Below are 26,126 nucleotides of genomic sequence, written 5' to 3' on the forward strand. Positions count from 1 at the left end.
GACGACTATTTTCGTCTTAAACAATAATTTGTCGTAAGGTATTGATTATTTGTTTGGATCAAATGAGCGTACTATGTCGTGGTGAGAATCAAATCCAAAAAAAAAAGTCTTACACTTGAGCAAACTTTTGTTCCCTCAAAAGGTATTGACTATTGAGCATGTAAGAATTTGTTCATTCCGTATATGAGTATTGGACCATCTCAAAGGAAAATTCAATTTTAATAAAGTTAAAAAGTTAAAATTAAATATTATGATGTATTCTTTCAAAATTTTAGATGAAAATACTTTTTCTCGTAGGCTCTGTTTGATAAAATTAGTTGATTCGGTAGTTTAACTTGAAAAATACAGTTGAAAGTTAAATGTTTATGAGAAATTTAGTCAATTTAAGGTAAAGTAGCTAAAAAAGTAGTTGATAATAGGAAAATGAAACATAAGTAAATAAGAAATTAAATTTCATTCAATTAAACTAAGTTGAATTAAATAAGAGTGATTTTAATTAATCTAAGTTAAATAAATTTCAATTTAATTTAGATGAAATAAGATAAATTGGGTGTAGTTTAAATTATTAAGTTGAATTAAACTGTACACTGTTTTAAAAGGACATACCTTTGAATACAAAGATTTGTGTAAGATGTAAGACGGTTTTACAATAATTTACCATAAACGGAATCTATTAGTAATTTTTTTTATAAGAACTAAACGTATATGCTAAATCCAACACAATAAATGCTAAATCCAACACATTTTTTCGTCTTTTTCCAACTTTGGCCCTCTCACTTCTCACATACAAATAAGAAAAAGCAATAAAATCCCCCCATAAAAACCCAAAAACCCCGACATAGACCATCAGATCTTACCGTCGGCCCACCAGTCGCCACCTGTTCGACGACAGGAAAGTGATTGGATCTTCGGCCGTTGGAGGGTTGATGCAGGGTGCATCATATGGTGAGGAGGGAGATTGGGGGTAGCAATTGAGGGTCGACGCAGGGTGGTTACGGCTTGGCACAGGTGTGGTTGTCGTCGGGGGTGTTCAGGTGTGGTTGTCGGCAAAAGGGTGTTCATGAGTGGTTGTCGTCGAGAAGACGGATAGGTAGTCGGGTGGTTGTCAGGAATGAGAAGTGAGTTTAGCATATTTTACAATATGCTAACCAATATGCTGGGGTAAGCAGCATATTGACCCCAAATATGCTATTTACCAAACACTAAAATTAGCATATTGATTGGTCAAACATGCTAAAACCCTTGAATATGCTAAAAATTGGCCAATATGCCGTTTACCAAACAACGCCATTGTAAAACAACATATTGACCCCAAATATGTTGTTTCAATATGCTGTTTACCAAACACTAAAATTAGCATATTGATTGGTCAAACATGCTAAAAACCTTGAATATGCTAAAAATTGACCAATATGTCGTTTACCAAACAACGCCTAATAGAGAAAGCAATAGGTCTCTCTTGTGACGGATATATCTGTCACAAATTTGTAACGGGCCAAGTACCACTCATATTGTTAGAAAAGACAAAAGTAAAGGTGCCTAGTGAATTACAAAAAACTTGTCTTTATCTATACAAGTGGGTTTTATTTGACCCGTCACAAAGTTGTGACGGATATTACCCTTTACAAATGAGAATTTGTGTAGAGGAAGAGGAGGAATAAAAGGAAAAAAAAAAGAAAAAAGGGGTGGGACGGACTCAAAGATAAAAAGAGAGGTAGAATTGAGGGGAGAAGCGTTGAAGTCCGTGTTAAGATGAGTGACTGAGTCGAGGCAGAAGCACTCTTGTCCCTTTGTACAAGAACAAAGGTGATGTTCAAGAGTGTTCCAATTATCGGGGAATTAAACTTATGAATCATACGATGAAGTTATGGGAGCGAGTAATCGAGCAAAGGCTTAGGAGATGTGTAGACATCTCGGATAACCAATTTGAATTTATGCCCGAGAGATCGACTATAGATGCGATTTTTATCATGAGACAGTTGATGGAACATCATCGGGACAAGAAGAAGGACTTGCATATGGTTTTTATTGACTTGGAAAAGGCATATGATAGGGTACCAAGAGAAGTACTTTGGTGGGCTTTGGCGAGAAAGGGTGTGTCGCGAAAATATGTTGACCTCATAAAGGACATGTATGAGGGGGCTAGTGCAAGTGTTCGCACTAATATTGAGAGAACGGAAGAATTTCCCATTACCATCGGGGTGCATCAAGGTTCCGCACTTAGTCCTTTTCTCTTTGCTATAGTTATGGATGAGTTGACAAGGGATATTCAGGACGACATCCCTTGGTGTATGATGTTTGCTGATGATATTGTGTTGATTGATGAGACAAAATAGGGGGTGTAGAGAAAGTTGGAATTGTGGAGGCAGACTTTAGAGACCCGTGGGTTTAGGCTGAGCAGGAGTAAGACTGAGTATTTGAGGTGTCAGTTCACTAAGGTGGCGGGGTAGAGATCGACAGAGGCGAGGAGTATTATTTTCGATGGGAATGTTGTTGAGGGGTCGGATTTCTTCAGATATCTAGGATCTATTATTCAAAAAGATGGGGAGTTAGACGGAGATGTGGCTCACAGAATTAAAGCGGGATGGTTGAAATAGAAGAGTGCGTCAGGGTTTCTATGCGATAAAGATATGCCCCAAAGATTAAAGGGAAAATTCTATCGCACTGCAATTAGGCCTGCCTTACATTACGGTTCTGAGTGTTGGGCCGTGAAACATTGTCACATTCAAAAGATGAGTGTGGCGGAGATGCGCATGTTGAGGTGGATGTGCGGACATACAAGGAAAGATCGGTTAAGGAATGAGGTGATCAGGGAAAAGGTAAAAGTGGCGCCAATAGAGGACAAGATAATGGAAAACCGACTAAGATGGTTTGGCCATGTGATAAGGAGACCTATGGACGCACCAGTTAGGAGGCTGGAGACTTGGAGAATAGAAAAGGTCCCTAGAGGTAGAGGAAAACCGAGACAGACATGGTTGAGAGTGATAGAGCACGATATGAGATTTCTGGGGCTTGAGGAGAGTATGGTGACGGAGAGGGCACAATGGAGGGAAATGATACATGTGGATTTTTAGTTTTGATGTTTTTTTGACACATTTAGTGTTTTTTATTTAATTTATAGAAATTAAATTATTTTTTTCTTCTCTTCTTTATTACACTTTTTTACCAACCACTTTCTTATAGATTTTACTTGGTTCATTTCGGATCCTTAATTCTATTTCGGTTTTTAAAAATCATTTAAATCTTTTCTCTCGATTTAAATTTTAAGTTTTTTGGAAAGAAATTCGGAATTCGATTTTAAAACCCCTAAGTTTACCTTGACTTTCCATTACATTTTCGTCCTTCCTTTTTGTTTTTCTTTTTCCCTTTTTTATTCGCTTTTTGAAGCGTGCGCTCAATTCATGTCAGCCGACCCCAAATCATTTTGGGATTAAGGCTCTGTTGTTGTTGTATTAAAATATATGTCACATATACTAAACAATATATTAAAAATGATTGGAATGTATAAAGTATAAGACAAATTCTCATTTGTGACGGACATTTTTTGTCATAAACTTGTGACCTCTCACAAAATGCGAGTGAGAGAGCAAGTGGGTGTGTTAGAGGAGAAATGTTGTTTTTTTACCACATTACCCTCAAATATGTTGGTGAGGTTTGAAACGGGTAAAAGAGTCTTGATCAATTTTCTTAAATAATGTGCAAAGCCAAGTTGCAAGATAAAAATGGAGGGAGTATGAAACTACGGGGTTGATTGGTTTATAATGGAAAATTGCAATGCCTAGGAAGATCCAATTACTATGTTATTCTATTTTATGTGAATTTGAAAAAGTTGTTTGGTTGTCTGTGGGAATTTCAATTCCATAGGAACTCCCACTTACCTAGGGGGTAAGCCAATTTCCTCAATTATGGAGGAATTAGAGTTCATAGGAAGTTCCAATTCACGTGAATTGAGGCAACCAAACAACTAGCTATTTTTACACTTCCGATGAATTACAATTCATGTGTTTTTGAGGACAACCAAACAAGTCCTAAATACGGAGTAATTGTTATTACCCTTATTAAGTCTCTCTTAGATGATACTAGCCATCTTAAAATCAAAACGAGTAAAATATGCTTCAACTAGTATATATACTATATAGGATAAATACTTTATTAGTTGTTAGCCATTATTATTTTATCTCATTTAGTATAATTGACTTGTTTTAAATATAAGACGACTATTTTCGTCTTAAACAATAATTTGTCGTGAGGTATTGATTATTTGTTTGGATCAAATGAGCGTACTATGTCGTGGTTAGAATCAAATCCAAAAAAAAAAAAAATTACACATGAGCAAACTTTTGTTCCCTCAAAAGGTATTGACTATTGAGCATGTAAGAATTTGTTCATTCCGTATATGAGTATTGGACCATCTCAAAGGAAAATTCAATTTTAATAAAGTTAAAAAGTTAAAATTAAATATTATGATGTATTCTTTCAAAATTTTAGATGAAAATACTTTTTCTCGTAGGCTCTGTTTGATAAAATTAGTTGATTCGGTAGTTTAACTTGAAAAATACAGTTGAAAGTTAAATGTTTATGAGAAATTTAGTCAATTTAAGGTAAAGTAGCTAAAAAAGTAGTTGATAATAGGAAAATGAAACATAAGTAAATAAGAAATTAAATTTCATTCAATTAAACTAAGTTGAATTAAATAAGAGTGATTTTAATTAATCTAAGTTAAATAAATTTCAATTTAATTTAGATGAAATAAGATAAATTGGGTGTAGTTTAAATTATTAAGTTGAATTAAACTGTACACTGTTTTAAAAAGACATACCTTTGAATACAAAGATTTGTGTAAGATGTAAGACGGTTTTACAAAAATTTACCATAAACGGAATCTATTAGTAATTTTTTTTATAAGAACTAAACGTATATGCTAAATCCAACACAATAAATGCTAAATCCAACACATTTTTTCGTCTTTTTCCAACTTTGGCCCTCTCACTTCTCACACACAAATAAGAAAAAGCAATCAAATCCCCCCATAAAAACCCAAAAACCCCGACATAGATCATCAGATCTTAACGTCGGCCCACCAGTCGCCACCTGTTCGACGACAGGAAAGTGATTGGATCTTCGGCCGTTGGAGGGTTGATGCAGGGTGCATCATATGGTGAGGAGGGAGATTGGGGGTAACGATTGAGGGTCGACGCAGGGTGGTTACGGCTTGGCACAGGTGTGGTTGTCGTCGGGGGTGTTCAGGTGTGGTTGTCGGCAAAAGGGTGTTCATGAGTGGTTGTCGTCGGGAAGACGAATAGGTAGTCGGGTGGTTGTCAGGGATGAGAAGTGAGTTTAGCATATTTTACAATATACTAACCAATATGCTGGGGTAAGCAGCATATTGTAAAACAGCATATTGACCCCAAATATGTTGTTTACCAAACACTAAAATTAGCATATTGATTGGTCAAACATGCTAAAACCCTTGAATATGCTAAAAATTGGCCAATATGCCGTTTACCAAACAACGCCATTGTAAAACAACATATTGACCCCAAATATGTTGTTTCAATATGCTGTTTACCAAACACTAAAATTAGCATATTGATTGGTCAAACATGCTAAAACTCTTGAATATGCTAAAAATTGACCAATATGTCGTTTACCAAACAACGCCTAATAGAGGAAGCAATAGGTCTCTCTTGTGACGGATATATCCGTCACAAATTTGTAACGGGTCAAGTACCACTCATATTGTTAGAAAAGACAAAAGTAAAGGTGCCTAGTGAATTACAAAAGGCTTGTCTTTATCTATCCAAGTGGGTTTTATTTGACAAATGAGAATTTGTGTAGAGGAAGGCTCCGTTTGGTAAAACTAGCTGAAAAGCTACCTGAAACCTGAAAAGCTACCTGAAACCTGAAAAGGTAGCTGAAAATTACGACCTGAAAAGGTATCTGATTTTTATTAAAACTGTTTGGAAAACTAGCTGAAAAGGTAGCTGATATTTGGTCAAATGACGTAAAAGGGCATGACTTATTATTGTTATCATTTATGTTTTTATTATTATTGTTGTGTTATTGTCGTTGGCATTATTAGTAATTAGAAGAAAATGTAATTTTTTTCACTATAATTGCACAAGTCTTCAACATGTTTCAAAATGACGGAAACAATAATTAAAATATCACGATAACGTAAAAAAAAAAAAATCAAACAGTATATCATCAAAAAATGTATTTTATGGATACGAAGTAAGTTTTCTATTAAATCATACATAAAAATAGTTAATTAAATTGCACCTTGAATTAAAGTATTGATATTATCACAAACGCTTTTCATTTCCGTAGAAACTCTTTAATTGGATTTATTTGAGATCATAATATCAAAAATAATATAATATTGAAGTAATATATAAAAAGTTGAAGGGTAAAAAAGGAAAGCAAAATATAATCAGGTACCTGAAATCCCAAATGCTACCCTAGGTAGCATCTCATTTCAGCTACCTTTCTTGCTATAAAATGCTATTTGCCAAACGCATTCAAGAAAATAAGCTACCTGAAATTTTTGTCAAAAAAGCTACTTCGATGAAAAAAAGGTACTTGAAGTGCGCTACCAAACAGAGCCGAAGAGGAGTAATAAAAGGAAAACAATAGGTTTTGTTATAGACGGGTGGGGCGAACAAACGGGTAAAGATCTCTAATAAAATGGGTAGGGGGCAAGGTGGGGCGCCCTCCATGTGCTTTCCACTTTATGGCAAATGGGTATTTTGTGAGGGAAAATGGTATCCGTCTATACGTATAGACGGATAGTGTCCGTCTATAATGAGAATTTGTGAAAGGAAAAAAAAAGAAAAAAGGGGTGGGACGGACTCAAAGATAAAAAGAGAGGTAGAATTGAGGGGAGAAGCGTTGAAGTCCGTGTTAAGATGAGTGAGTGAGTCGAGGCAGTGATTGTTGATTGTTGGAAGAGAAAACAACAAACACAAACAACAAATACAAACAGTTGTGTGTTAATTAATTGCATCATTGCATATGATTCCTTGTTAATTAATTAATTCAACATCCCTCTATTATCTACAGTATTATCTCTTCTAGTTGGTTGTTGGTTGGTTGTTTCCGATAGACAGACAGAGAGAGAAGACAAGTAAGTATGGGTAAGTCGTCTTCATGTTTGAAGATGGTAGCATGCGGCAGCAACACCGCCACCGCTGATTCTGATGAAGATGATCATCATATTCATCATCTTACACTCACTTCTACTACTACTACTCAGGTTGGTTGCTTTATTATTTCTTTCATTTCTGATTTCTTTCTTAACTTAGAGAGTATGTATATTATTCCATTATCAGATCTGTCTCATGTTTTTACTCATTCAAATCTGATTTACAGATCTGACTCTTTAATTAATACGAGTACATTATACATACACTTTGTTTGTTGTTTGCAGACTAAGTCGTCCCCTGATAAAGATAAACGTGGGTGGAGTTTTAGGAAGAAATCTGGTAGGCACAATCTTACTTCAGAACCCCCGTCATCTTTCCCAGATAAAGGGGCTGATTTTCAATCACCACTTAAGTCCGCCACCACTACCACTACCACTGATGACAACAAACCTCTTGTTCCCAAAAATGATGATGAGAAGCCACAGCTACCACCTGAACCACTTGATGATGCACTTCCCAAACCTCTTTCTCCACAAATTCAACTTACTACGCCTCAACCTGATGACACTCCCATGCTTCTGGAAGATGCTACTTTTGACTCACCTCTTGATCTAGGTACAGTCATCCAATCAGCTGTTCCCAAAGATGATTTCTCAGAACAATTCAATTCTGCGGATGAGCCTCTTGCTATTACTCTTCAGGCATCAATAAGAGGATTTCTGGTATGTATATGCTTCTCACACTTTATGTTTTCATCTGCTCGCCATTTCGCCTTATATCAGCCCTGCGTTACTTGTTCATTCATTATCTTTTCACTTATCATTACGTTGGCAGATTCGACAGCAATTTTTGCATTTAAAGAATGTTGTTATGCTCCAAGCTGTTATTCGGGGCCACCTGGTGCGCAGGAATGCCGTTGAGACTCTCCATTGTATCCAAGGCATTGCAAAGGTCCAAGCACTCGTGCGTGCTCACACTTCAAAGTCATTGGTAATTTCTCTTGTTATATTTTAGTCACCCATTTCTGTAATAATTACTTGTAGGGTAATCTTGCATTTACTTCTTTGCATTTGATGATGTAATTCTCTTCCTCATAAATCAGCTCAACCTTTTTGGGAATTCCGATTTCCAATGACTACTGGCAGTTATATATGTGATGTCTTTTGGTCATAACTCATAAAATGCGTAACCCTTCTTGAGGGGATTGTATGGTGGATAGGCGTCTTCTTAGCTTTAAAAAACGAGCCTTGGGCGTGTTTAAGCCCAAAGCTCTGTGAATGGCAAGCCAAAACGCCTCAGTGTGCCTTATAGACAAGGCACAGCCATAGCAGTGTGTATTACTCCGTACTACACAGTTTCAAAAAAGAAAAACTTCTTCAGGTTCTCTTACAGTTTTACTATAACCTTCTCCTTGGCACATTTTCCCTAAAGTTTACTTCTTTACATGTTAACCCTCTCTAAATGCAAAAAAGGGAAATATTGCTCAAAGCTTGTTGTGCGCCTCGTTCTATACGGGGCAGGCCGCAGGCGGCACGTCTTGGCGCTTCAGGACCTCCTCGCCTTGGTGCACCTCACACCTATTTCAAGTTAGTGTTGTAGTTCTTGCTCAGGCTGGGTTCTCTCTAGTGGATGTGTTTCCATTGCGTCCACTCCTAGGTTTATGCCCTGGTGGATTTGTCGGGCTGAACTAAAAGAAGATAATGTTTGCTCTAAGCTGCTTGAATTGGCGTTACAAAAAAAAAAATATCATGTCTAATAGGTGTGTTCTTTGAAGTTACCAAAAAAATATTTGGGTGTTCTTTGTGTATTTATTGTATCTGCTAGTCATTGATATAGCCTAAAAAACTTGTGTTTCAGGACCAAAACTATATAAAGAGTGAAGGACAATTTTCTACTGCGAAGCTGCTTAAGAATAGTTTTGCACGGCAGGTAAACTATGTAAAATGTCCTTTTGCTATCTTATACCAGACTTCATCAGTTATCTGACATTAGCGTTTCTTGTTTGTTTTTTGGAAAATGATTTATGCTTTCTTCTTTAGTTGATGGAGTCAACACCGAAACCAAACACTGTGAACATCAGATGTGATCCATTCAGCCCCAACTCTGCCTGGGCTTGGCTGGAGAGGTGGATGTCCGTCACATCTGCTGAACTTGAGAAGGTTAATCAGGTTGAGCCACGTCGATCAGAAGCTGATATTGAGCTTTCATCAAGGTCTCTGTCAGACTCATTTGATTCAAAGTCCATCGTGGATGAGATTAAGAAATCAAGCGAAGGAAACCATGTCGTGGACCCCATTGATTCTCAGTCATCTCCTCCTTTCTTTGTGGAGAAGGAGCAACCTGACGATCATATGGCAGAGGAAATTTATGATAGTGTGAATTCTGTAAAGATGGATGCTCTTATAAATGTAAGTTCTGGCTCACACATAGAGCCTTCATCCCTTCCAGATGAAGCTGCTACAGAGATCCAACAGGCTAAGCTTTGTGCAAAGCGATCAGCATCAGAAGAGCTGAATGGCGAGGGAAAGAAGCTAATATGTGGATCAAGGAAGGCTAGTCATCTAGAAGTTGGGGCTGATACATTCTCATCTCCGGAAGAAACTTGTATTAGAACTAGTGAGCCTAGTGTTGTAGGAGTTGACGTGCCTTCTGATCCCCGAGTTATTGTTGCTGGGTCTGAATGTGGTACTGAACTTTCAATTACTTCCACACTCGATTCTCCTGATAGGTATGAGCTTGAAAATGCACAACCTGAGCTGCAAGTCAAGATACTGGAGACGTCTGCTGGTTGTGAAACCAACCCCATGTGTGATGTACGTTCTGAGACCACCCAGCAGGAAGATGTCCATGAGTTCCCGGGTGGTTTGTCTGTTAGTGCTGTTGTAGCACAAGTCTTGCCTGGGCTGGAGCAGAAATCTGAGATAAAAGCATCAGATGAGTTGATGAAATTCCCAAGTGTTGTTTCTGATGTTATTGAAGAAAACGAGCAGAAAGAAGTGACAAGTGAACAGGATGCCTGCTTAGAACATGTGACAGGGCTTCCAGCGGAAAAATTATCCCCTGAAACTTCTCCTAGAAGTCATATGACTGTGCCGGAATCTCATGGGACTCCTTCCAGCCAAGTGTCACTTAAAGATAAAAGGAACAAAGTTGGTAAAAGTGGGTCCAATACAAAACGTAGTCCCCTTTCTGCAAGTAAGAGATCTCCCTCAAATCCAAATCTGGAGTCGGGATCAAGAAGTAGTGTCGAGCATTTGGCAAAAGATCATAAAAGTGGCAAGAGGAGAAATTCTTTTGGGTCAACAAAATCTGATACTGATCAGGAGCCTAGAGACAGTAATAGTCATAATTCTGTACCAAGCTATATGCAAGCCACCAAATCTGCTAAAGCTAAAGCTCATTCCCCTAGATCTAGCCCAGATTTCCATGATAAGGAGGTCAACTCTAAGAAGAGACCGACATTATCTGCTGCTGGTGGTGGGAGGCAGGGCTCTCCTCGTGTTCAACGTTCACCTTCTGAAGGAGTGCAGGGTGCAAAAACTAATGGTTCCCATCCTTCTAACGGTAAGTTTTAGATTCATTTCGCACAAATTCTCATGAGTTCACGAGACTGACCTTTATTACTCCATCACTTATTTATTTATTATTATACGGAGTAGTTTTTAGGGCCATTTCTTTAATGTCCCTAAAACAGGGATAAAGTTGCATACATCCGCGTATCTGGGCCCCCTATCCCGCAACTTGCATGAGCTCTCGAGGCACTTGGTGGTGGTGGTTGATAATTTTTAGGGTTTTTTTCTCCGTTCTTGTGAACAGTAGAAAGCTTGTTTTGCAACAACGAAAGTCCAAACCAATAGAGTTTTAGAGTAGGACTATAGATGAGGAGCACTAGGACCTCTGCATTGCACAAACATGGTTTATAATTGAATCAAATATGTTTGGTTAGTTGCCCTGGACTTGCCTAGTCGTCATTCGTTTTCCAAGCTTTTCTTTTTTGCTGGGATAGCTTTTTGGAAGGGAATCCAAGGATTTTCTAGTTATATGCAGATTAGAGGGGATATCCTTTAGCCAAGGGTATCATCCAGGCCGTGGAAGTTGTGTGTCCTCGATAGTGAAATCATGAAGTGAAGTTCTTTTTTCCCTTAGTTTTAATTAGTAATTAATTATCATTGGACGTACTCATCCTTGCACCGTTTTATGTCTTATTATGTCTTCTGGTGCGGAATGGATTGTTTAACTGAACTGTTCCTTTTCACAGAGAGGAAATGGCAAAGGTGAGAGGTGTAAATGAGGAAGAGGGAATATGCAACTATGCTAGTAGCATCATTGTTCCACGTGGTACCTGGATCATTCAACCGAGTGTTTTAGATTGGTTTGTGAAATTAACGATTCTCCATTAGAAATTGATTTGTTTCTTCTTGTGTACATTATAGTTACACTGTTTTATTTGAGAGTTTGGAACATCAGGGATTGCGCATGTTTTTGATGACAAAATTTCTTATGTTATTGTGAATTTGTGACCATATTGATTTTGGAATCTACTCACTATGAGGTTTGTATGAGTCGGGCTTATTATTCTGGTTCTCTTGCAATGAGAAATCATAGGAGTTATATGAGTTATGGTTCATCACAAGTTCTGGCTCTCGGGTGTCTGTCTCCTGAAAATTGGTTGTTCCTGCAGATTATTGTCCTAAAAAAGGTAGCAGTCATCTGAAATCTCTTCGTTTGAAAGTTTGACCTATGGATGGATGATTTGGGTGGAAATGGAGAGGGTGAATTTCTGTAACGAGTTGGGTTGTGGTGACTGGTGAGGGAATGTACAGATGTTGTATTCCTGAAATCTAGATTGAAGTCCTTTTAATATGTGAACGAAGGTAATGAAGAATTGAAGATTTGGAAAAAGACATTACTTCTAATTTATAACTCACTTGCTTATCAATTTATCACAATAGCAACTTTTCAATTCCTTGCCTTTCATTACCCTCCAATGTAGCACCAACACGGACACATGATACGGCATCCCATGAAATTTAGGACACGGAACACGCTATTTAAATTTAATAAAATATATATTTTATGGTTATAAATAACAAATGATTTTATTTTTTTAATGTATTTGATATTAAATTTAAATAAGTGAAGGTAAACTTTGACCTTGACTATAACTAATTCTCATTTTTCAGACAAATCCATCTTCTAATCAATCTCTTTTGACATTTTATTGCTCGTCTAAACTATAACATGTTTAGGCAAGTGTCCGACGAGTGTTGGGGTGTCCGGGTGTCGGACACGGTGTTGGACACCAGACGGCTACTTAGGAGGAGTGTCGTGCTACCTAGCCCTCCGTTCCTCCAATGTCACTCACTTCTTAGAAAAGGATTATCCTTTTCCTTTCCCTCTCAACCTACTTATCAATTTTTTTTCCGTCAAACATGCTACATGCCCTTAGTAAAAAAAAACAAATCTATGAATTCGGCCCTTTTTTTTGGACTTATAGTATTTGAATTTTTTTGAACTGAACTGATAAGATGTAAACTTTTCTGAACTGATCTTGTAGCATCTAAACTTTTCTAAACTTATTAAATCTAAACTGATCTGGATCGGACTTGTAGGATCTGGACTTTTCTGAGCTGAATTTATAGGATTTGATCTGAACTTTTCTAAAGTGGACTTCTATGATCTGAACTTAGCTTAAAATTAATTTAACTGAATTTAAGAAAATTAATTATTATTATCTTACTTTTTAGAGATAACATTAAAAAAAACATAGTGTGAAACACAAAATAAGATAAACTTATTTTGGTGCTCGGCCACGCCTGGGCTACCTATATTTACTGTCTAAATTTTATATTGTATGAAATTGAATTGCGTTGACTTGCCTTATACATACTATATCATTTATGATATATGTTTGTATGTCATCCTCTATCTACTAAAAGAATAATCGATCTCTATTATTTTCCCACCAAATTGCATATTCTCCAAAAAAAGAAACTATTGATGAAAAATAATGTACATTCACTAAATAAGGAAACTAATAATTAAAAATTAGTTTATCTATCATATTTTCGTTAAATTTTTTTTTTCATCAAATTATATTATATTTCACTAAATCTAAACTATAATATTTAAATTAAAATAAAATAAAATAGATATAAAACTGAAAATTGCTAAATATTTTATTAATGCTATTATTAGAGGATGGGTTGACCAATACGTCGTATAAAAACAATGTTCCGGGTGTGATTCCGGAGCAGGATTTGTGACCACGTAAGCTTGTAGAATGATGTATTTGCTTGACTCTTCCTTTCGCTCTTTCCTGTTTAAGATGAACAAACTGAGGGCTCGGCTTGGTACCGAGCGTACTCACTCCGACGCTCAAGTCAGTAAACTTAAAGAGATTCAGTTGTGTGTTACTTGGCAAAGTATATTGTAGAGAGATAAGGGAGTTTATACCAGATTAATAGTGAGTTTTAGGATGAATTGTGGATCGTTTTCTCAATGAGGATTGAGGAGTATTTATAGACTTTCACCTTTTGTCACGTGGTGCCAAGTGACTAGCGGTGGAAAGATCTTTCTACCCTCGGCCGAGGGACCCATGGCGGCCAGGTGGCCTGGTTGACTCCATGCCGAGGGGACCGGATGTGAGTACGCGGATATGCCTCCTGGTTTGGTTAGTTGCCTAGCCGAGACCCAGTGACAGCCGAAGCAGTGCGTCGGTTAAATTTGTCTAAGACGTTGACTTGCTGTCTTTTGGCTTTGACCTTGCTCAATATATTGACTCGGTCAGCGGGTGCAGAATATGCCCCATCAAACAAAACTTTAAATCATTGTTATTAGTTTCGTGACAAAAAAAATATATAAATTGAAACTCAATAGTTTTATGCCATAAAAAATTTTTTATTAAAAAATATTTCAGATCATTACTCAATTCTCTTAACTAATTTTCAGTTTAACTTTTTATTTATCAAAGCAAAATATAATAATAAGAAATGTAAATAATTATAAACTACTAATATCATATAAGTTACTTATATGGAAATATTAAAGTTTTAAGTATGGTGCGAATTGTGAAGGATGGGTATCCGGTCTCTCAAATTGGAAGAAGAAGGGGGGCGAGATGTTGAGAAGAATGAAAGAGAAGTCAAAGGGGTGAATGGTAATTGAATAGCAAATAAAAATAAGAAAAAAGAAGTCGTAGTGGGAAGAGTAGGAGATTAGAAGGGGAAGGGTGAAATCGCTGACCAGTCTCCGCTCTCTCTTCTTATTGTCTTTCTATTCTCTCACTTTCTCTCTCTTTCCTTGCCTTCCCTTCTTCCCTTCCCTTAATTCTTTGAGACACTCTTTGTTTACTACTTATTGATTCTTGGTTGTCTTGTTGTATTCCCTTGATTCATCTTTCCTTTCGATCAGGAGAAGCTGTATCAATTATTCATTCAATTATTAGAAGCTGTCATTGGTTATTGGATTTGAATTAGTTTGATAGATAGATAGATAGATAGATAAATAGGGTTGACTTGACTTGCCGTCTTTTTAGATAAAAATCATTCCAATTCAATTCAATTCGATGAAGTTGATTGTTAGTTAGAAATGGTGAAGGTTTGGGTGTGCTTCATCATAACTTGCTGCTACTTGTTTGGATCTGCCTCTTCTAATGCTGAAGGTACCTGCCTGCCTGCCTGCCTGCCTTTCTCTTTATTTACTTATTTCATTCATTCATTCATTCATCATTAAATTAAATTAAATTAAATTAAACAGGTGATGCCCTCAACGCCCTTCGAGTCGCTTTGAATGATCCAAACGGGGTCTTACAGAGTTGGGATCCTACCCTCGTCAATCCCTGCACTTGGTTCCATGTTACCTGCAACAGCGACAACAGCGTTACCAGAGTGTATGCTTTCCTTTTCTTTTTATTATTCATCCTTCTTTTCCTCTTATTTTTCTTCTTCATTATTCTTTCTTTCTTTCATTCCTCAGTGATCTTGGTAATGCTAACTTGACCGGTCAACTTGTTCCCGCCCTCGGTCAGCTTCCCAACCTTCAGTACTTGTAAGAATCTCACACCCTTCTTTTTCCTTTCTATTCATTCTTTCTTTCTTTCATTCATTATACACTATCTACTCTTGAATTATTATTTACAGGGAACTTTACAGCAATATCATCAGTGGTCCTATTCCCTTTGAACTCGGTAATTTGACCAACTTAGTCAGCTTGGATCTCTACCTTAACAAGCTCACTGGCCCTATTCCTGACACACTCGGCAAGCTTCAAAAATTGCGTTTCTTGTATGATTTTCGTTACATTCTTTCTTCCCTCTCCCATTCTCTCTACTATTAGATTAACCCTTTCTCTTGTCTCTATCTTATGGACGCCCGACAGGCGGCTAAACAACAACACCTTGTCAGGAGAAATACCAAGATCATTAACAGCTATCATCACTCTCCAAGTCCTGTCAGTATTCAACTCATTTTCTCTATTATTGCTTCATATTTCTATTTCTATCCACTATATCATATAAGAGCCATTTACCATTCTATTTTTTCCTTCACTATTGAAATGCAGTGATTTATCATACAATCATCTATCAGGATCGGTTCCTGTCAATGGCTCTTTTTCACTGTTTACCCCCATAAGGTCAAAATGCCTTCTCCTCATTGCCTCAATATAATAATCTCCATTGTTTTGAGGTCATGTAAACGTTCGTCTTTGGTTGCTGTCATGTTTCTTGTTTCCAGTTACAAAGGCAACCCCAATTTGAAAATGCCACCAACTCCAACACCTCCCCCCATTCAAACGCCATCGGGTTCATCTTCAGGTATCTCATTTTCTATGTCTCAACATCCACACCACCCAATTTGCAGATTTTATTCCCTACTCCCTACAAATTATTTTATTGTAAAATTCATTTTGCTTCCCTAATTCCTACATCCTGCGAGGTTTTTCTCAAATTCTTGCACTTGTTCTTTCTTCCCTTTGATAATCTCCAACCACCCTTCCCCCTGTTTCGTACTCCGTATCTGTTTGATGCAGCACTTGTTCAAGTAATGGATTTTGGCTTCTCACAACAGATTTGGGTACCTGTATCTTTTTCAGTTGGTAGGCAAGTACTATGGGTGTGTTTGGATTGAGTGATTTGGAGGGAAAAGAAAGGGAGGGAGAGTAGGGGATTTAAAATCCCTTGTTTGGATAGCAAATAAGGGTGGAGGGAAATGAAGGGGGAAAGATTTGGAGGGATCCATTTTCCCTTCTTCAAAGCAAATCAAAATTTCTTCACATTAGGCAAGATTTGGAGAGAAATTGTATCCAACACCCACACTCCATTTCCCCTCCCCTTCCCTCCCTTTCTCTTCCTTCCTTCCCCCTCCCCTTCCTTTTCCCTCCACGCTTGTTATCCAAACACACCCTTAATATTGTACATCTACTTTTTTTGCATCTTTTTTCACTCGAAGACATAATGCTGGTGGGTAATATACCTTAATTATGCTGTGCATTAACTGTAGTATGTAATGTAAAATCAGCATGCTTTACATCAACCCTTCCCTTTACTTGAAAAAACAAAAGACTTGTTGCTTGTTTGGATTGGGAGATTTGGAGGGAAAAGAAGGAGAGGGGGAGCAAGGGATATAAAATCCCTTGTTTCGTTGGCAAATGAGGGTGGAGGAATTTGGAGGGTTCAATTTTCCCTCCTCTAAGGTAAACCAAAAATCCAAAATCCCTCCATCATAGGAAAGATTTGAAGGTAAATTGTATATTTGTATGCAAACACCCATATTTCATAAGCCCTCCCTTTCCTTTCCTATTTTGCTATCTAAACAAGCCCTTGATGTTCCTTTGATACCAAATTTTGAAGAGGTGGATACTTTCTAATGCATTTACCTTTAAATGACTTTCCAGGCGCGAATAGCGCCACTGGAGCCATTGCTGGAGGTGTTGCTGCTGGTGCAGCTCTACTGTTTGCAGCTCCTGCGATCTCCCTTGCTTGGTGGCGGCGAAGGAAGCCTCAGGATCATTTCTTTGATGTTCCGGGTCAGTGGAGATGTCTAAAATAGCTTCTTTTTTATTTATTTCATTAGATTTCAGATTATATTCTTCTTTGCCTGGCTGCAGCTGAAGAAGATCCAGAAGTGCATCTGGGACAACTAAAAAGGTTTTCCTTGAGAGAACTGCAAGTTGCCTCGGATAACTTTAGCCACAAAAACATCCTTGGTAGAGGTGGCTTTGGAAAAGTTTACAAGGGCCGACTGGCCGACGGTTCTCTTGTTGCAGTCAAGAGGCTGAAAGAGGAGCGCACTCAAGGGGCGGGAGAACTCCAGTTTCAGACCGAAGTTGAAATGATTAGCATGGCTGTCCATCGGAATCTTCTTAGGTTGCGTGGTTTCTGCATGACACCAACAGAGCGATTGCTTGTTTATCCGTACATGGCTAATGGCAGTGTTGCATCCTGTTTGAGAGGTAGCAATCATCTTCTGGTTATTGTTGATTCTATTGATGTACTTTCACAGAATTTATGTCTGTGAATGACAAATGAATCCTCAGTTGTCATATACTCATATCTCTTCACTTGCCTCTTTTTTTCCTCTCTTAAATACCAATATGTATCGTCTTGTCTAAAGATGAGTGAGGTTGTTGATACTTTGGATGTATTATATGTGTGGTTATGATGATTGTAGATCGCCCAGAGTCACAGCCGCCTCTTAATTGGGAAATTAGGCAGCGAATTGCACTAGGGGCAGCAAGGGGGCTTGCTTACTTGCATGATCACTGCGACCCAAAAATTATCCATCGTGATGTGAAGGCTGCTAACATATTGTTAGATGAGGAGTATGAAGCAGTTGTTGGGGACTTTGGACTGGCCAAACTTATGGACTACAAAGATACTCATGTCACTACAGCTGTACGAGGTACAATCGGGCATATAGCACCAGAATACCTGTCAACTGGAAAATCTTCGGAGAAAACAGACGTCTTTGGCTACGGTGTTATGCTTCTTGAGCTCATCACGGGACAGAGGGCATTTGATCTTGCCCGGCTAGCCAATGATGATGATGTTATGTTACTCGACTGGGTATGTCATATATTCCACATATTAGTCTATCATTACGAACCAAATTTTTAGTCATTGCAAGTAACCTACCTTTCTAATGTGGAATTTATGTACAGAAAATATTGACTCCTAATACCAACGTTTGTCGTTGATGTTATAAATGATCAGGTAAAAGGACTTCTGAAAGAGAAGAAGTTGGAGACCTTAGTTGATGCCGATTTACAGGGTAATTATGTTGAACCTGAAGTTGAGCAGCTTATTCAAGTTGCATTGCTTTGCACACAAAGCTCTCCAACCGAACGCCCAAAGATGTCGGAGGTGGTTAGAATGCTTGAAGGTGATGGATTGGCTGAGAGGTGGGAGGAATGGCAAAAAGAGGAGATGTTTCGCCAGGATTTTACCCACATTCCCCCTGGCTCTGACTGGCCTGTTGATTCCACATCGAACCTTCGCCCAGATGAATTGTCGGGTCCTAGATGATACGGACTATGTTTTTGTTGGTACTTGGTCGTATCCTTCATGTATCTTCAAGTCTTTCCAAATCTGTTCTATTTTAGGAAAAAAATATTTTCATTTGTGAATGGGTCCTACCTTTCATTTGTCCTGTCTTACCTGATGGTAAATTACTGTTATGTGGTGTCGATAAGGTTGTAAACTTTGTAAGAATGTAGGTTCAGTCATTCAGGGAATTACATGACGTACATTCCGTAGTTTCATTCAAGCTTTATGCCGTATGTTTTTTTAATTAAAGTATAAGTATATATATATATATATCGGTTTTTTAAACTTGTTCTTGTTATATTGTCATTATTAAATACGGAGTATTTATTACAACACCCTCTGCTATTCAAAACCCAACTTCCTTGTCAACGCAACGCCCATGTGCTTCTGATGTGACCGTGCCAGTAGAGCACTCAGCACATGCGGCCGTACCAGTAGACCACAATTCGACAACCGAGTCCTATGATTGTAAAGGTTCCCAGAAGTCTAGAACAAGGTCCTCAGTGCATGGGTTTTACGTGGTGAATAGAGGTGACCACGGGCTGGGTCGGGGCAAGTCAGGGTTGACCCACTGAAGTGACCTAACCATTCATCGGTTTGAGGGAGGGGTGATCCCTTCACAAGAGATTTTAAAATTTCCAAAAATCGATAATGTAACCCGAAATGTCCTATATTTGAAGGACATAAAGCAACATATTTTCAAGTAATGACCATGAATCCATGATCCTTTTACAAGAGATTTTTTATTTACCGTAATTGAGATGTTTCTCAAAATAAAAATTTCATGAGAATGTTCAATTCGCTTGATTAATGTAAAAGCTTAAAATTTCTTTCCAAATCAAAATAGGAGGATGAAAAAAAATAAAAAATTAATAAGTTGTCAATTTAAAATCAAACTCTGTTTACTAGTTAGCAGGGTGTTGGGTGGCGTAATTTGAGTGGGTGAATTAGGGTGATCTAGTTGGGAGTTGTGACCCACCCACATGCCACAGGAAAGGAGGGTAAGTGCAAGTCTGAAACTGAGAGCACATCCAACATCCAACATCCAAATTCCAAGACCATCCATCCATCAGTTTATTTATTTTTATTTTGTGTGGCGCCGCTACCACAAAATCCAGAATCTTAATTAATAATTGATTGAAACCTGAGGCAGGAGGTTTGGTTAGCAGCAGCCTCCTGTTATGGCAGAAGCAGTAGCAGAAGCAGATTCACAAGGACAAGTAGAATACTGGTGTCACCACTGCGATAAACGTGTTTCCGTGGAATCCGTTGGTGATGATGATGTACCCGATCTCATCTGCTCCGATTGTAAGTTCGGTTTCGTCGAATCCATAGGAACACCTGCTCCTGCTCCTGTTGTTATTGACAATGATGATGATGATGATGATATTGACCAACCTACCCTCGGCTCTCAATTCCTTCAGGTCCTCCGCCTTCTCGCTCAAGTCTCCAACGACGATAACCCTCAACCACCCCTTTTACCCCAACCACCTCAACTACCTTCTTCTGATCCCAACGATCTCCTTCGTATCCAGATCGACCACCTTATACAAGATGACGACAATGATGATGATGATGTTGATGATGATGATGATGATGATGAAAGTGTTCGCAGCGTTGAGATAGAAGGCGGTGATTCCGACACTGATGAGGAACATGAACAGGAACATGAAGATGAAGAGGACGTCATCCGCCGTCAACGCCGCGACTTGCTCCGGCTTCGCCTTCGCGACTTCGCCACCCGTGCCCGTACTGGTGGTGGCAGGAATCGTATTCTGGACTGGGCCGACATTCTCATGGGCCTCGACAACTATTCCAATTCCAATTTCCGGGAGAGGGATTCCTATGTAGGCAACCCGGGGGACTACGTCAACGACGCTGACTACGAGTCTCTTCTCCAGAACCTCGCTGACTCTGAGGGCCGCAGAGGTGCTCCACCTGCTTCCAAGGCAGCTGTTGACGGACTCAAGTCCCTCCACATCAACGATGAACAAGCCTCTTTCGTCTGCGCAGTATGTAAGGAGTGTGTTTCTGTTGGGGAGGTTGTCAAGGAGATGCCATGTGCTCACGCCTACCACACCCATTGCATTCTGCCTTGGCTCGCTGCCAGGAACACCTGTCCCGTTTGCCGCTTTGAGTTGCCCACAGATGATCCCGACTATGACCACCACAAGACAACAATTACTACTACTACTACTTCTACTACTTCTTCTTCTGCCAATTCCTCGTCTTCTGCTGCTACATTTTAATGTTGATTTCAACCACAAAGGTGAGGTCTCTCCTATCCATTTCTGTTCCCATTTTTCTATTTCTTGTTCCTCCACTTGTTTATTCTCTTTCCTTCTCTTTTGCCTTCCCTGCTCTATTCCATGGATGCTTTCATATGGGTTTGCAATGTAAATACCTTTATTTCCGGCTTTGTTATTATTATCTCTGTTTTACTGTGTTGTGCCTTTATCTTATCAATTAACTTACCTAGTTGGCGTCTGGCGATTTAGACCATTTGTTTATGTCTTAAGCTTTGTAGCCTTGGAATTACTCCACTCTTGACCTTACTAAACCCTAAGCCACAACTGTTGATACCAAATAACCACTCTTCTTATTTCATCTTCAACATTTTCTCTACACACTTTTAAACTACACTTGTGCAATGGAAGAAGCTGCTGTTCAACTTAGAACTGACAAGTTTATTTTCTCAATTTTACTTCTTTGGACCTAACTTGTTTGTTACGAGTGTTATAATTAGGCAATGATAACTTCATGAGGTGAAACTTGAAAGACATAAATCTGAGTCTTAAAGGAAGCACCCGATCTCACATCCTATATGAAAAGATTCGACATTCGAGTGCTCCACTTATTTTTGCATTCACCTTGCACGTCTTCTTTCCGGACCCTATCTCTATGTGTCCGAGCCGTGGTCACTTGATCACCCCTTGGATTCATTCTGATACCATCCGATTTAGTTTATCCTATTGGTGATTCTTAAGTTTAGTGCAAAGACAAGCATCTACGCATCTGGATTTAGGGCTTTATGGCTATCTTTATTTTAAAAGGCACAAGGCGCACTGAGGCCATTAAGGTTCAATGACAATGAGGCACAATACACAAGGCAAAGGAGCGCACCTTTTAGACATGATTCTTGAGGCACACTACTATGCATAATGCGGTAAAGATATGGCGATAGTATAATAACTAGAAGAAAAAAATATGGGAATTGCATAACAGAGCATTTGGCTAACTCTGTCGTATCTAAATGCCGCAGTTAAAGTGCGGCAAGGCATTTTGGTTAGTTCCTCACTAAGCCTTCTGCTCAAACGCACTTTTGAGAAGTGCAAAATATAAATCCGGGTGTGTTGCCATTTGGAAAGATAAGGGATCATGAGAGAGAGAGAGAGTGGTATATTTAGCGACCGGTGATGGGAGATCATTGGCATGATGTCATTCTCTCCTATGACTAGGGTGATGTCACTAGAATGACTATATTAGGTATGAACGGGTATGTTTGCGGTGTCCCCGAGAAAGGGTTATCAGTGATGAGGGCTACTTGGCTTTTAGGGGTGCTTGCGCTAAGCTAAGACAATCAGCTTCTTCAGGGTCCTGAGAGGACGTGTGAGTCTGTCTGGAGTCGTATACTAGTAGTGGGGACTGGGGAGTTTGATGTCATGTATGCTCATGTGAAACCTGATAAAATAAATTGCGTACCCGAGCTTATCATTAATATTATAAGCTGTTCAGCGTCACATATATCCGTAGGCATCTAAAGCTACTGTCCAGCTGGGTGGTGACTGGTGACAGGTGAAAGTCTGAAAGATAAGAAGAAAATAAATCCTACGTGAACTAAACTGTTTTATTTTACCAGAAAGATATGAATCGTTCCTAAATCCTAATAATATTTTCACAAATTATTGTATAAGACCGTCGTGTAGTGTGACCAATTAAAAATGGGTTATTTAATGACAATACTCCAAACTATTAAGCTACTTCTCAAAATACTCTGAACTTTAATTTAACTACCAATAAAACCAACTATTACATCCCTCCACTATTATTAGAATTTGCTCTTTATTAACGTGTAATAGCAGGTAAAAGTGCCCCACCTTTCTCATTAGAGTCTTCATCTCCTTCCTCTTACCTATACTAAAAAAATCCGACAAAAACCAGAAAACCCCACTTCAAATTACTCTAAATTCAATTAAAAAACAAAACCACCCTTTTGCAGTAAGGACATTTGCCAATAGTTTAATTAATCTCATCAAATTGGAACCACACAAATCCTGACCTGTCTTTGATTATTGAGATTTAAGAGTACAAGGTAAGGCTGATGAATCAAGTAAGACTTATGGCTTAATTGTATGGAATAAATGTTGGTCTGTCAACAAATCTTTAGGAAAAATCCACAAAAACCCAGAAAACAAAGTGAGGCTGGTGAATAAATGGAAATGGGTTTTGAAAAAGAATAAGAGAAAATTAATGAAATTAAAGATGGAATTCATGGGAATCGCCAATCTATATCAGATTTGTCGAACCCACCACCAGTCCATCATCTATTTTTCCGTCAACAATACGAATCCTCAACAGCCGCGGAAGTATCAGATCCACCTCCACCCCCGCCTCATGGTCTCTACCAGTGCGCCGGCGTCAACCGCTATCATCTTTCACCGCCTTGGACCGCCACTACTCCACCAGTAGTTGGGCAAATGTGATTGTGAGTGGGTGTGGTTGTGGTGGTGCAATGGTGAGTGTGATTGTTAGGGTAATAACTTAGCTTGACCAAGAAAAACAAAATAATGGAGGTTAGTTAACCGGTAAAATAGGTAACCGGTTATACAGATTGCTATGAGAAGAGGGGGATAATAGTACGTTTTATTGTGAGTTAAAATGTAGTTCAGATTAATATGAGAAGACGATCAATAGTTTAGAGTATCCTTGTTAAATAACCGATTAAAAATTGGTCATTTTATGGTAAAAAGAACCGTTTTTTTTAAATAGTGACCACATTATTTTAAAAAGAAATGGTCACTATTTACCATAAAGTAGTCCTTTGATACCTCGCAACATACAACGGTCGTACAGAGACACAGAGTAACTATAATATCTTTACTATGACACATCTTGAATACTCTTGCTTAGTTTGTGTAGTGAATCTTATGAGAAATTCTTCTAACTGCTTGTTGATTTTGGCTTTGATAACAAGAGTTTGGCACCTCATTTTGCCATGAACTCGAACAAAAAATGTAGATGTAGAAAACTCCACACTGGTTGTTTCTTTTTGCGTAATCCATTGAGTGTATAGTGATTTGTTGTTGGATTATGTTTAGTTTTCGCAATTAACAGGATAGGGCTGTGTTAAGAATGGTATTGTTCTAGTCGTTTGCATTCTTTATATATGGTGAGATTATAATGCTTTGGTATGCTAATTGTGGGCGTTTTCGAAGCAGTTTGTCGAAATGATGGTTGTACTGAGAAGATGGGTGATAATAGGAGCAGGCTATAGTGCAAGGGAAGCTAATCCCCTCCTGTCTCTTCAGACAGGCTTAGGGCTTGCGGCCTGGATGTCTGGAACGTTGCATTGCTGAAGATTTTGTGCTTGTTCATCTCTATGCTTACTCTTCCTGTTAAAGTCTTGAGTCATGTTCTTGTTCATACTGCAAACAGTCCATAACGAATTTTATAGGTCGGGATTGCTAGCTTTCCAGACCACCTAATACATTTTCTTCAATACGTCTGTCACCGTCTGTGTGCGACCATCGTATAATGCAACTAACGGAAAATTACCATTTTATTATGAAAAAAACTTACAAAGGTCACTTTATCATATGCCTGTCAATTTTTCTATCATTGCACCATACCATATGACGGTTGCAGAGGAGATTCTTCACACATCTTCAAGTTCGAAATTAAAGTTCACACCGAATTCAGTCATACATACAATATAAAAATGCTCTAATGGTATGAAATAGACATCTCGAGACGACCATATTATTTTGTAAGTCTCTTGAAACAATGTGTATAATATAATTCGTTTAAGGGATTCTGAACACCAGATAGTCATTTTAATGCTTAGTTGTCTACTCACAAGGTTTTCGCGAAAATTGTCGTGAAAATAGACCATTAGACCGCGAAGTAAATAATCTATCTCTAAATTCCCATTACTACCACTTTATACCATATAAAAATGACCAAGGGTAACATAAAGGGCACACCCCTGCTCGATTTAGGGAATCAACCTGTTCGATTTCAGCCTCAAATAACGAGCTTTAACACATTTTTCACGATAATCTGAGTTTCGGCGAATGCTGGTTTGTGGCACACCGACACCCCCAAATGTCTTCCGTTGGTGCTCAAACTTCGCGTGGCCGCTTTATCTGACCCGAGGAACTTTCTATGTGATTTCCGGAGAATTTTGTTCCTGGACCTCGAAATCCCGAAAAACCGTGTATTATACACTTCAATTTCAGCCGTTCGGAAGGTCGTACCGGACCCTGTTTCTTTTTCTCCCTATTTTTCAATCACGCGTCCGTGTTCATTTCAGGAATCAACCTGTTCGATTTCAACCTCAAATAACGAGCTTTAACACATTTTTCACGATAATCCGAGTTTCGCCGAATGCTGGTTTGTGGTACACCGGCACCCCCAAATGTCTTCCGTTGGTGCTCAAACTTTGCGTGGCCGCTTTATCTAACCCGAGTAACTTTCTATGTGATTTCCGGAGAATTTTGTTCCGAGACCCCGGAATCCCGAAAAACCGTGTATTATAAAGTTCAATTTGAGCCGTTCAGAAGGTCGTACCGGACCCTGTTTCTTTTTCTCCCTATTTTTCAATCACGCGTCCGAGTTCATTTCAGGAATCAACCTGTTCAATTTCAGAATCAACTTGTTGATTTCGATTTCACTCAAATAACGAGCTTTAACACATTATTCACGATAATACGAGTTTCGGCGAATCTTTGGTTTGTGCACACCGGCACCCCCAAATGTCTTCCGTTGGTGCTCAAACTTCGCGTGGTCGCTTTATCTGACCCGAGGAACTTTCTATGTGATTTCCGGAGAATTTTATTCCGGGACCCTGGAATCCCGAAAAACCGTGTATTATACACTTCATTTTCACTGCCGTTCGGAAGGTCGATCTGAACCTGTTTCTTTTTCTCCTGTTTTCAATCACGCATCCGAGCTCGTTTCAAATCAAGCTGTTCGATTTCAGGAATCAACATGTTCGATTTCACCTCAAATAACGAGCTTTAACACATTTTTCACGATAATCCGAGTTTCGCGAATCTTTGGTTTGTGGTACACCGCACCCCCCAAATGTCTTCCGTTGGTGCTCAAACTTTGCGTGGCCGCTTTATCTGACCCGAGGAACTTTCTATGTGATTTCCAGAGAATTTTGTTCCGAGACTCCGGAATCCCGAAAAACCGTGTATTATAAAGTTCAATTT

At 38.6% G+C, this 26,126-nt stretch overlaps 3 protein-coding genes across 3 annotated transcripts; all 3 read left to right on the forward strand.

Annotated features, from left to right (window-relative positions):
- The first annotated feature begins 6,835 nt into the window (after positions 1 to 6,835).
- On the forward strand, positions 6,836 to 11,668 carry LOC141604574 (protein IQ-DOMAIN 32). The gene is made up of 6 exons (XM_074422981.1): positions 6,836 to 7,255; positions 7,430 to 7,867; positions 7,980 to 8,135; positions 9,003 to 9,074; positions 9,185 to 10,709; positions 11,404 to 11,668. Exons 1-6 carry the CDS (start codon positions 7,133 to 7,135, stop codon positions 11,421 to 11,423), a joined length of 2,334 nt encoding a protein of 777 aa, XP_074279082.1. The 5' UTR covers positions 6,836 to 7,132; the 3' UTR covers positions 11,424 to 11,668.
- Positions 11,669 to 14,299: 2,631 nt separating this feature from the next.
- Positions 14,300 to 18,975, forward strand: LOC141604575 (BRASSINOSTEROID INSENSITIVE 1-associated receptor kinase 1-like). The gene is made up of 11 exons (XM_074422983.1): positions 14,300 to 14,808; positions 14,904 to 15,036; positions 15,123 to 15,194; positions 15,287 to 15,430; positions 15,525 to 15,596; positions 15,708 to 15,779; positions 15,881 to 15,960; positions 17,040 to 17,171; positions 17,253 to 17,597; positions 17,816 to 18,210; positions 18,358 to 18,975. The coding sequence occupies exons 1-11, from the start codon at positions 14,736 to 14,738 to the stop codon at positions 18,667 to 18,669; spliced, it is 1,830 nt and encodes a 609-aa protein (XP_074279084.1). The 5' UTR covers positions 14,300 to 14,735; the 3' UTR covers positions 18,670 to 18,975.
- A 634-nt stretch (positions 18,976 to 19,609) lies between these two features.
- LOC141604576 (E3 ubiquitin-protein ligase CIP8-like) lies at positions 19,610 to 24,505 on the forward strand. Its single transcript, XM_074422984.1, has 2 exons — positions 19,610 to 20,959; positions 24,129 to 24,505. Exon 1 carries the CDS (start codon positions 19,872 to 19,874, stop codon positions 20,937 to 20,939), a length of 1,068 nt encoding a protein of 355 aa, XP_074279085.1. The 5' UTR covers positions 19,610 to 19,871; the 3' UTR covers positions 20,940 to 20,959; positions 24,129 to 24,505.
- The last annotated feature ends 1,621 nt before the right edge of the window (positions 24,506 to 26,126 follow it).

Source organism: Silene latifolia, chromosome 10, assembly GCF_048544455.1.
Source record: "Silene latifolia isolate original U9 population chromosome 10, ASM4854445v1, whole genome shotgun sequence".
In the NCBI taxonomy this organism is placed as follows: domain Eukaryota; kingdom Viridiplantae; phylum Streptophyta; class Magnoliopsida; order Caryophyllales; family Caryophyllaceae; genus Silene; species Silene latifolia.

Bases quoted from the DNA above. Each gene is read 5' to 3' on its own strand.
- LOC141604574 (XM_074422981.1), top strand. From the start codon at position 7,133: ATGGGTAAGTCGTCTTCATGTTTGAAGATGGTAGCATGCGGCAGCAAC. The intron at 8,136-9,002 runs GTAATTTCTCTT...CTTGTGTTTCAG, and splicing joins CTCACACTTCAAAGTCATTG to GACCAAAACTATATAAAGAG. The intron at 10,710-11,403 runs GTAAGTTTTAGA...TCCTTTTCACAG, and splicing joins TGGTTCCCATCCTTCTAACG to AGAGGAAATGGCAAAGGTGA.
- LOC141604575 (XM_074422983.1), top strand. From the start codon at position 14,736: ATGGTGAAGGTTTGGGTGTGCTTCATCATAACTTGCTGCTACTTGTTT. The intron at 15,597-15,707 runs GTCAGTATTCAA...ATTGAAATGCAG, and splicing joins ATCATCACTCTCCAAGTCCT to TGATTTATCATACAATCATC. The intron at 15,780-15,880 runs GTCAAAATGCCT...TCTTGTTTCCAG, and splicing joins TCACTGTTTACCCCCATAAG to TTACAAAGGCAACCCCAATT.
- LOC141604576 (XM_074422984.1), top strand. From the start codon at position 19,872: ATGGCAGAAGCAGTAGCAGAAGCAGATTCACAAGGACAAGTAGAATAC.